General features: G+C 36.4%; 1 protein-coding gene across 1 annotated transcript; it reads right to left on the bottom strand.

Moving 5' to 3' along the window:
* Positions 1–224: 224 nt before the first annotated feature.
* LOC135082890 (nuclear inhibitor of protein phosphatase 1) lies at positions 225–12,298 on the bottom strand. The gene is made up of 9 exons (XM_063977653.1): positions 12,210–12,298; positions 11,735–11,949; positions 11,213–11,321; positions 10,146–10,248; positions 3,512–3,595; positions 2,682–2,892; positions 2,020–2,122; positions 1,564–1,655; positions 225–1,175 (listed from the first exon to the last, which is right to left on the bottom strand). The coding sequence occupies exons 1-9, from the start codon at positions 12,236–12,238 to the stop codon at positions 1,078–1,080; spliced, it is 1,044 nt and encodes a 347-aa protein (XP_063833723.1). The 5' UTR covers positions 12,239–12,298; the 3' UTR covers positions 225–1,077.

Here is a 12,298-nt window from a genome sequence, read left to right as displayed (position 1 = left end):
ATGTATTTTACTATTATTCCCTAATTTTTTGTACTGTTCTGATTAACTATTATTATTTTACTATTATTATTTGTTTATTAATCAAATAAATCATCAATTACAAAATGGTGGAATAAATCATGCAAATAAAAATTATTGGCCATAGGTCGTCATCTCATGCATACCACAAAATGCAAAACTTTGATGTCATAAGGATAGAGTTTAAAATGCATTGAATAAAGTCATTTATTGGTGTGGTTTATTAGCTAATGATTGTATTAATATAACTACAGAGCGTGCCAAAGAAATAATATACATAAATACATACAAACAGTAAAAAACATAACCCTCCTTCTAGCGCAGTCGGGTAAAAAGCAGAAACAAATCTTAATCTATGACTTCACGTAAGAAATAATATTGTATTAATATAATTATGTCAACATTTAAATACAGTACCGACGACTGCACTTCAAGCTAAATGCTGTGATGTCTTATTTAGTTGTCTTAAGAGCTATTTTGCAGTAAAAATGTAGTTTGGTGTGCTGTCGACTGTACAATGTAAATACTTTCAGAATAATAAGCAATAACTTAAAACGCTATCCAAAATTCTACGTGCTCGCAGACCAGACTATACCTACTACCGAGAAAAGAATATAGGGAGGATGAGTTTAAACGTGTATTGCAACTGATTTTATAGTAACGCACTAAAAATAATGGAGTGCCATATTTGGCACGCGATACTTCAAAAACGAAAACTTGTGTTCAAATGTGTACATAATATTGCTACCGAGTGTATTGTAGATTGTAATGCACTTGAAAAAAATATTGTACCATAATTGGTACGCGATGTTGTTGTGTACACGAAAACTTGTGTTCACATGTGTACACTAATTGCTACCGTTGTATCTAAAAACGAAAACGTGTTCACTATATTGCAATAGCTTATATTGTAATGCACTTACACAAAAAATTGTGCCATATTTGACACGAGACGCTTGAAAAATTCCAAAACGTTGATGTAACGTCCATTTCCGCTTGCAAAGCGGTGTAGGCTTAGCACTGGCGCCGTGGGCCCGCGGGCTAAGCCTGTGGGTGCCCTCAGACACCCTGTATGAGCCCGGGTTTCCGTCCCGGCCAGGCTTCTTTTGCGTATTTCTTCTTTTTCGGCTCGCTGGAGGCACTCGCTTCTTCGGGGGCTGGTGGGAAAAGAATCATTATTAACATCAGGTCATTCAGTCTCCAATGCAAGAGGACACAAACTAATTTACCAGAGGCAAATGGGGGATTTAGCCAACACTCGAAACAATACATAGTATGAGATCATGGAACTCACATGGGAATCGAACCCAAGACACCCGAAAACTACTTAGTAGAGCAGTTAACGAAAAAAAGTGTAAGCTTGTAAGGATGGAAAGATGAAACTTCGAAAAGTTAATAATAAAACAAAGTAGACTGATAGACTATTGATATTCAATTAATCAATTTTGATATTCAATTAATTAAATTTAGTTAGTAAACTATGTAATCGAAAACCACTCGTAAGAAGACGCGGGCGGAAGCTAGTTAAACAGTAAAATAGTTTACCCGAGTGCGGTAAAGGTGGCTGTATGTTGAGATGTGGCTCCGGACCCTCCAATTCCACGTCTGGTGCTGGATTCGGTAGTAACAAGCCGAGTCTGAAACAACACATACACATTATAATTTGATTTACAGACTTGACTTATGGTCCTATGTCCCCTAGATGGGACAGAGGGCGAACACAACAGTCCTCCACCACATTCGGTCTTGAGCTTCGCGTTTGATCTCGCTCCAAAACTTACAGTGCGCCGCCAAGTTTGCTTGGGGCTAATTTGGTATTAGGTATCAATGTAGGTAAAATCTGATAAAAGCTGCAAATAATCTATAAAATAAAAATGAATCGCAAAAAGTTTTGGTAAGAGCATAACAAAACAACGCCTGGATCAATTTTACAAATTATTTAAAAAAAATGTTAGTTGAAGTCGCGGGCGGCCGCTAGTAATAAAATAACTATTATTATACCTGGCTCCAATGAGGCTGAGATGCGAGCTGGGCGCTGGCAGGTCTGAGTACAGCGCATTCCCGCGCGATATCTCCTGCAGGCGCAGGGAATGGTGGTGTTGGCCTGAAAAAATAACAAAATGTATGTTAAATGGGCTTGGATTTCCACTTTGTAAACCAATTATTGAAACAAATTCTTTGAAAAAATAAAAAATCTGTTTAACCCCTATATTATTGGGGCAATAGTGCGAGTCCGCACTACGGCTAAACCGCCGCAGTTTTTAACCGCGATTTTATAACAAGTAAAAAAGTAAAATTGTTAACGCTTGCGGGAAAAAACCGTAGTGCGGACTCAGCCTAAATAGGCAGATTTCATGGGAACCTATGGTAGAGACGCGTTTTAAGAATTTAAAACATTTTTGTACCCTCCAAATACTATTCTGTATCATCAATTATTGTTTTATTTGAGCAATTGTTGATAATGTATGGTTCTCTTCAACAAATTGTACAATGAATCAAAGTATTTCATTTGCTCTTCAAGTAAGGAAGTTAGCCGCACATTATTCTCACAGACTTAATGAAAAAAGGTGAATACATAAACAAATAAACATGCAGTTGGAAGACATGCCTTCTTGTGTACTGACAGATACTTAGTTAAAAAAAGTATTGACACAAAAACTTACTATCATCAGCACTCTGCAATTTCAGCTTCCTCGGAGGAGCATTAGCGTTCGGCACTATAGTGGACTTGACTAAGTTCCTGAACCGGCCGATGGTGGGGTCGATGTCCTCTGGGTTGATGATGTCCACCTCTTCGTTGAAGGAGACGTTTCGTTTCTGCTTCTTTGGGATGCCGCCTGGCATGGTTGCGGAACGCTTTGTGCCTGTGGCTGGCTGTAAAGAAATAAACATAAGTGTAATACAAGAAATAAACAAGCTCAAAAGTCATTCAATTTCAAGCATAACATGACTTTTGATTTGTTAAAATACAATTTTGACCTATTACAGAGCAGAATGTAAGGCCCAGAACAGATGGTGAAACGCAACTGCAACTTTCTGATGATTCTGATGAATGAAACTGAAACTGAAAGTTTCAAACTGGTCGCATCATGTGTGGTCTCTCAACGGATGCTATAGCAGAAACTTAGATGCAACTCAAAATTAACTAGCAGTTGCAGTTTCGTTGCAGTTGCGTTTCACCGTCTGTTCTGGGTCTAATATTGAATTGAATAGAGTTTATTTGCAATTGAATAGAGAACTAAATTGAGGATCTTGATGCGGGTTGCAGACCAAGAGGTAAGGTAATTTAATTTTGTGTAGATTGCAAACCATGTGAACACTATGGAAAACTCCATCAGCGATGTGAGGTAAGCTAAAGTAACATAGTTTAAATTTTAAATATCTCTTGCATTAGTCTTGATTTGTGGTGAAGTAGTCATACTAGGGCAAATGCCGATCGATGCAATTAAAATTACTACAGTCATCTATACTTAACTAAGATCATTTAACAAACCTTAATAACATCACTGCCATCATCAGTAGATATGCCCAGCATAGAAATTCTTCTGTTGTGTGCCGTGTTGAATTCAGTTAAATTCTGAAAAATACAAATAATATCCATTACAACTGTTCGATTGTCTAAACAGTTCTATAAAATATCTCTCTACAAAATTAGGAATAACAAAATGGTATTTTTATAAGACAGTCAACAGATAGTCCAGTCATTATAGTAAGTTCACCTCGGAATTCGAGATACCCAGCTGTAAGTCTGTAAATACGTGTATATTGACACCCTAAAAGTTGTCTCAAAACCTACATATGGTAGGGTGTAAGCAACTATTAAATTTCAAGGTCAACGGTCACAAAAATCGGTTTTTTGCGCTTTTTTTAGAAATATCTCATTTCCTATGGGTTTTTTGCTATTTGTATTTATTATCAATATTGTAGAATACTAAATTCTCTACAAATTTTGTTTAAAAACTTTTTTTATACGGTGAACCGTTTTCGAGATAGAGGGCGGAGAGCGCGGGGTCACTGCATCACTTCAGGTCTACTTAAGCGGTTTAGATTTTTCATACAAAAGGATTTTCCCGCTAATTCCTGTGGGAATTTCGGGAATTCCTTGTTGTAACTAAGCTTTGAGTTTACTAAGGTACCTATAGCCTGATCAGGAACATAAAAACCCTGGCATAGAGGCGCGTCAATTGCATTTGATAGTGCAACACTGAGTACAGTCGTACCTGTGTTAAATTAATAGGCTAACTTTATGTATCAGAATTCAGGATTACGGGCTAATTTGATATTTTCATAAATTAACGAAAAAATATTATTATAGGTAACCTGGTTTAAATAAATTAAATGAAACCATCAATCGAGCTAGTAGGATTTATTTTATTATTCATCAATAATCAAATTCAGAACTTGAATATTCAACTGCAATGTCTGCTCATGAACGCTTCAAACTCGGTACTTCTTTCCCAATTCCATAAAATTCAACACTTAGAAAGTGACAAAAAATTTTAAAATTGGTAGTTGAAACAAACTACAGCTAATTTTCATAGTGGACTGTACTGTACGATAAACATGTCAGTCAATTTGACAACCTTTGTCGGAAACATTATTCAATGAAAATATTGTTCGAACCCTTAGTATTTCTCTTCGACAAATACTTTAACACATTGTGAACCACTTTTCTTTCACGACTATAAAAAGATTTTAGCAATTTAATTCACAAAATCAATTGCGCACATTTAAAATAAAGTTTGTTTACACTTTGACAGCAATAGACTGACATGCAAGGTGACATTTCAATGAAGTTTTCAGTTACTGTTGCCATTAAAAGAAATTAGTACCATTAGTTTTCCGCAACATGGCGAGGGTTTTTATGTTCCTGGTCAGGCTATACATGCCAAATTTCAAGCGTCTAACTTCCGTTAAGCGTTTAGATTTTTCATACAAAAGGATTTTCCCGCTAATTCCTGTTCCCGTGGGAATTCCTAAGTATACTATAACCTGCCCAGGTGTATGAAGAATAATTGTACCAAGTTTCGTTAAAATCCGTCGAGTAGTTTTTGTTTCTATAAGGAACATACAGACGGACAGAATTCTATACATGAAATATATTTTCAAAATAACTATCAGGGGGTGATTAGTGATCGATACTGATGCCAAAAATGCAATCAGTAAAATTTTTGTCTGTCTGTCTGTGACAAAAACTACTAGACGGATTTTAACGAAACTTGGTACAATTATTCTTCATACACCTGGGCAGGTTATACTTTACTTAGGAATTCCCACGGGAAGAGGAATTAGCGGGAAAATCCTTTTGTATGAAAAATCTAAACGCTTAACGGAAGTTAGACGCTTGAAATTTGACATGTAGGTACCTTTGTAAACTTAAAGCTTATTTACAACAAGTAATTACCGAAATTCCCACGGGAATTAGCGGGAAAATCTTTTTGTATGAAAAACCTAAACCGCTTAAGTTGACCTGAAGTGATGCAGTGACCGCGCGCTCTCCGCCCTCTATCTCGAAAACGGTTCACCGTATAAAAAAAAATTTTTAAACAAAATTTGTAGAGAATTTAGTATTCTACAATATTGATAATAAATACAAATAGCACAAAACCCATAGGAAATGAGATATTTCCAAAAAAAGCGCAAAAAAAACGATTTTTGTGACCTTTGACCTTAAAATTTAATAGTTGCTTACACCCTATCATATGTAGGTTTTGAGACAACTTTTAGGGTGTCAATATACAAGTATTTACAGACTTACAGCTGGGTATCTCGAATTCCGAGATTCTTACCTAATTTAAGCTTAAATGACTGGACTAAGATCATTTTTCATCTGAAGCAAAAGTGATGTTTTCATCAGAAACCAACCCAATCAGTTATCAACCCAAATATCAAATGAGAAGTGTTTTATTACTTACTAGCTTTTGCCCGCGGTTTCACCCGCGTGAAATTTAGTGTGTCACAGATCGTCATAAAGTATAGCCTAAATCTTATTCTGGGTTATAAACAATAATATTGTAAAGTTTTAACAAAATCCGTTCAGTAGCTCTTACGTGAAAGAGTAACAAACATCCAGACAGCCAGACATCCAAACTTTCGCATTTATAATATTAGTAGGAAATAGGATCTACATCAGCGTTGCCAGACCGCTAAAATCGGGACCTCCCGATTTTTAAATCAAATTTAAATGTCCCGCGCGGGACAGGCTCGGTCCCGCTTTTCGGAGAGAGACACTCACTTCACCAGACTATTGTTTTAAACGCCATATTATTCTAAAGAATAAAACATTTTTAATTTTATTCTAAAGACGAATTTAACGATAGAGTAAATCTGATTTAAAATATAATTTTTTTGTTAAAATACATTTTCTATGGCTATTTTTGCTATATACAGGGTCCTTCTAAACTAGCTACATTCCTTTTAATGGGGGCATCTATACGGTACACTGAACAAGTTCACCAAATTTGAGTATGTGTTTTATAATGATTTTACAAAGTTACATTTTCTAACAAAAATAAAAATTCATTTCGTCTTACATAATGGAACATGCTGTATTTTTTACTCACACAACAAAGCTGTAGTGTATTCATTCTGCACAGGAACACGAGACACAACACACACAACGCTCACTACCACTGCACACTTTTTTGTTGTTTACACTCACGTCATAACAACTCACAGCAGTCGTCACAGCTGATAGCCGATTAGCTGATCGACTGATTGGGCGAGCTATCACTTCAATGTTGCAGGCCTACTCTCATATCGTTGTCTATCCTTATTATCTTATGTTAATCACAGTAAAACGGACTCACGATACCATCGAAAAATCAACCAGCAAAGGCCATGATTTTTAAGGCGCGTCTTAGTAAATTTATTTGCATTTGTGCACCTGTGCGTCATAGTTCACTTCACGAGCACTACAAAACGCACCTTCACACAAGAAAGCTAGTCAAAAACTGAATTAAATCAAAGCGCACGCGCCGACAAATGCCGACAAGCCGCACGCCTTTTGTTGACACAAAGACGCCGACGCCGCCAAAGCAAGAGCCGAAAAGTTGGCATAAGCGTACAGTCAACAAAAAAGAAACTTATTTGTTTATTATTTTATCTGCTTGCTTTCGATTTCAATTGATTCGAATCTAAATTACGGTGTTGAGTATTTCATGGTAAAATATCCTATAACAGATAATAATTAAAAATTAATCAAACTTATTGTTTTGTGAAGGTAATTCAATGGCCTAGTCAATTATTTAGAAACATTAAATTAGGCTATTGAAGCAAATAAAACTCTTCAATTTGTTTGTATTGATATTCCATTTATCCTAAATCAAAGTCCATTCTTAAATTAATCGTTAATGTCATCATTTCTATTACAATAGAAAAGTAGATGAGATAGGTAGGTACCTAATTAGTTAAATAAAATTTCCGAATCATTTCCGTTCCAACTTGGTTTTTATTTATGACCTATCTTATGTACCTGTGATTTAACAATAAACACAATTTTAATTTGAATAGTAAAAAAAAGTTTGTTGCATTTCTTAATTTTATTTTGGTGAGTGTACCTTGCGCTAGCCGGCGGCCGGCGGCACAGAATAAGTAATAGTACAGGTACAGAAGGATTACTCCGCAAGACGATTTAAATAAATGCGAGTCTTGCTACGACGCGATACAGTGGAATTCAGCTCGCACAGCACTACGTACCTACAATTTTATTCACCTACAAGTTTTGTCTCTTTCTATCGCGTGCCTCTGAACTCTTCTTACGCTGCTAGGGTTGCTATGCTGTCTAGTGAAAAAATAGAATTAATCTACATACTTAGGTATTTGTAATGAGGTACGTATGTAGGTAAGTATTAGTGTTATTTTACCTTTGTAAAAATAACATTTTAAATACCTACTTAGGATAAAAAAGTACTTATTTTAATACAATACAATGTCTTCATTCATACCTATTTTAACATAAGACAAATAAATTAAACATACCTACTATCACAGAAGAAAGAATGACATCATACCTACCTACTTACTACGCAAACACGAAACGGCTACATCCTAGAACGAGAGCGAGGCATCACCCGAAAATCATATTTGTATTTGGCTTTGCACAAACTTAATGTAATGTTACTCGCTGTACTTTGGCAACAATTTATTTTTACTGAATATTGTTGGGGTACCTATGCATTATGGTAAAAGAACTAGCTTGTCGTAATTTGGTGTATCGATGTTACTCTTCCGTTTCATTTAGCTACACGGAAAGGTAATAGTTAATATTTTAACGATAAAATTCTTAAAACATCATAAATTGTATTCAAAAGAAATTATTTATTAAAGGCAAAACATCAAGTCCCGACGGGCGCGCGCGTGACACTCGACTAATATAATACCCGCCGGCGGGGCGCTTCGCTGTAGGTAATTAACGGATGTACCGCGCGGAGTGAGCCAGGCCTGCCGGCGGCACGTGTCTAAAGGCGGCGGCAAGTTCGTTTGCTGCGCCGGCTAGTGTTGTACGATACGACACTCGAGTCTTGGAATCTTACTTATTAAAAGTTTGAAGAAAATAAAATAGCAATGAATTAAGACTGTGTGTTTATTATTTTATTGGACCGTTTTAACTTTTTGATTACGAAAATAGTCAGTCTTTAGATGGATACTTTTGATTCGATTATTTGCGTTTAATGCAATTTTATTGATATTACATTTGTATTGTGCGATTTATTTTATTTTCAATTAGGATATAACATACGGATGATGATATGAAATCACTCATTATTGCCTATTAGTATACACCAACTCATGTCATAATTCAGTCTAGCTCAAAGAACTTAAAATACTCGAAAGGACTCGGAAGACTCAATTAATCCCTTATTCATGTGACTAACGAGTCCTAGTCTTAAAAATAAACTCAAGTCTCGAAATAAAGACTTTAAAGACTCGAGGTTCTTACAACACTAGCGCGGTCGGCTATTGTGAGGGACGGCTGTCTTTGATACCACCGACTCCGCCACGCATAAATAAGGATGTCAACTCCAAAATTCTCTCTAATCTTAACAATAATAAAACTATCTTTATTTATTTATAATTTTTTTTTTGTTTCTACGATGATTTTAATGATTATTATTTCAGTTTAAAATTGATAGTTGGGAACAATTATTTACTTCGGAATACTAAAGACTGCCGATAATCACAGGTAGATAATTCGATAGCGTTTAGTTTCTGCTATAATCGAGTTAATTACGAATCACATTTTTAATTTGCTAAGGGGATATTAAGCGATTAAAATTAACATGAAAAATGTGCCTGCTTTATCGTAATAATAACCGTAATTCTAAATTTCATAGTCATGGTAACTATCCCATTTGTGTATGGCATAAAAATAAGTCATTGATTTCGGCAACTAACTTTTTTGCTTCGTTTCGTTGCTACGTTTGAAATAAAAGATTTTTGCAAGCGCAAAGGTATTTTAACGAACTTTTGAATAAACATCTCATTCCATTAAGGCCACTAAATAAGTACTTACCACATAAGATTTTTTTATGTTACCAAAAATAAATAAACTTTAATTTTCTGCTTAATTTAATTCCTTAAATAACTAGTAGTAGCCCTAGAATAGCTTGAGTGGCGCCGCCCGCCGGTCCGTCGTCCGGCGGCACTCTTGTGTTCGCGGCCAGTGGCCCAACGGCAGCACAAGCGCAATGGCGGCCATTACGTAAGCTCGTGTGCGTGCGGATTTTTGTCAGTGTAGTAGTGAATCAGCTGAACAGGGTGTTGTATTGGCTTGATAAGAAATGAAGTTGTTTTCTTAATTATCTCGGAAACTAGCCTGAATTTTTGGCTCAAACTTTGGAAACGTATTCAGTGTGACGTATACATGCTCCCATTAAACGGAACGTAGCTGATTTAGAAGGACCCTATATTGTCACGTAAACGTAATTTTAAGTCAAATAAAAAGATAAATATTTGAAAACCTTTGATTATATACGTTTTTTTACTATGTCCCGCTTCTGACGGAAGAGTCCCGCTATTTTCACTCAAAAAGTACCAAAGTACCGATTTGGCGAAAAAAAAAAACTGGCAACGCTGATCTACATATTATACATATAAAATATTTATTATTAGTTCTACCAACTCACATCTAATTCTGTCTGTGTCTCAGGAAGCCCCAACAATGCGCCCTCTTGTTCTGTGTTGGGCAAGTCCTCCATTATGCCCCGAGAATTACCCGTTGGTCTTTCTCTGTGTACAAAAGTTCGCCATCATAAATTATTATGAAAATTTGAAAACTAACTTTTCTTGTGCCTATGTTGTACATTATTCAAGTCTAAAGGCTTCCACAGACCAAACGCGGGTCAAAAGCAGTGGGGTCAGTTGCAGCGCGGCAGTGGGCACACTGAAGGCAGCGCAGTTTCAAAGCAGTTGCAACGCGGGCACTTGTCAAATAATTCAATATTCGAAAACCGATTTCGACGCGCTGCTACCGCCCTGCCTCCGGTGTGTCATGCTAATATGGCGATATGGCCGCCATAGTAATACAACAGCGCGGGCCCGCGCTCGCGCCGCTTCTGTCCCGCTCCCGTGCCGCCTGGTTTGTCGTTCGGCAGTTGAAGTGCGGCGTGGCGCCCACATTTAAACTGCGCTGCTACTGCCCCGCGTTTGGTCTGCCGAAGCCTTTAGTAGGTTTTAAATTTAATGAAAGAGCTTTTATAAAGTGGAAGATGTGTAAAATGTAACAGCCTCAACATAACATAGTTAGTTATAATAACATTATAAAAATATGACATGAAAAAGAAACTGATAAAGTGAATTCATGTGCTGTTTCTTATCAGAACTGGCCTACATTATTATCCTGATGCAAGAATAGTTAATATTATATTGCAATTTGTATTGCTTTTATGTTAAAGATCTAGACTCTTTTGTGTCCCAAATGGGAATTGACCTTTCTACTCAAATGAAATATTTGGAATAAAGAAATGTTTCTACTCTTTGAAATAATTGTATGATCTCAAGAATTCATTAGAGTTTGTACTTACATTTATTGGAATAATTTAGATTCAGCTTAATTAACATTATGTATAATGTTACAATGCCCTCACAGGGCTATGTTCTGGGACTGTTTTATTTTTAATACCTTGTTCGTACCACATGAAGCAATAAAGATATTATAACTATGATCTCAAGATAAGAATATCACAAAACTTACCTTATAATATAATTTCTTGTGGAAGCACCAAAGTGGAAGGTAGAGTCAATAGGCAACTGCGTTGGCTTGTTTGACTCCAAACGCATTTTGCCTATGAAGGTCCCGTGTGCTGCAAAAATATTGAAAATAATAATAATAATCTATACAGGGTGTCCCAGAATGGGTGAATGGTCAACTACTTTTTCTTATTTTTTAGGGATAGTACATTAGTAGAGCTACCTCCCCTAGCAGTTTGATTCACCCATTCTGGGACACCCTGTATGTATAAAAACGAAAGGTCACTGACTCACTCACTCATCATGAAATCTCAGAAACTACAAGTGCTAGGAGTCTCAAGTTTGCATAGGGGTTCCTTTTAGAACATAGGTGCTCACTAAGAGAATTTGCAAAATTCAACCTCTAAGCGGGTAAAACGGGACCCACGCGTACAAAGTCGCGGGCGGATGCTAGTAGTAAGTTTACTTTTGTTTTTCACTTCAGAATTACAGTATGAATAAAAATGTTTACAAAAATGATACTTACTACTGCCCAAATCAACTAAAAATGCTCTATTCAAGTCTTTATGGTAAACAAAAGCCGCATGCACTCTGGAACAGCTGGCGTGATCTATGCAGAAGTCATTCATCTGGGGGTTCCGTCCGAACAGATAGCATTTCTTCTCGTCAATCATCAACTTTTGTATCAACTTGTCCCCTTTTAGGACGTCCAGGTGGAGGCCTGTCGGCGGCTTGCCAGCCCTAGAAATAAACAAGGCGTATTACCATACCAATTTGTAGAGAATGTCATACTAAAAACCAGTGTCGGAATTTTTCTAATCTGACTAGGGAATTACGAGTTTGGTGAATCAAATAGGTTCTGTATTTGATAACAGTGTTCAGTTATGGATACTTTTCATAGATTATCTATAAGTTCAGCACAAATTAACAAATAAAACTGTAAGCCATGTCAACACATTGCGGGAGGCTTGTAATCAAACTTGCGAATGGCGATATCTTACCAACTTGGCACCTCGTAGTGATTAGCCATATTTTTATTTGACGAACACGAATATATCTGCAGATCACAATCACATTAAAGTGTTAATTT

This window comes from Ostrinia nubilalis, chromosome 22, assembly GCF_963855985.1.
Source record: "Ostrinia nubilalis chromosome 22, ilOstNubi1.1, whole genome shotgun sequence".
Taxonomy (NCBI): Eukaryota; Metazoa; Arthropoda; class Insecta; order Lepidoptera; family Crambidae; genus Ostrinia; species Ostrinia nubilalis.
Note: the sequence above shows the minus strand (reverse complement) of the source record. Positions and strands in the feature narration are given on the sequence as shown.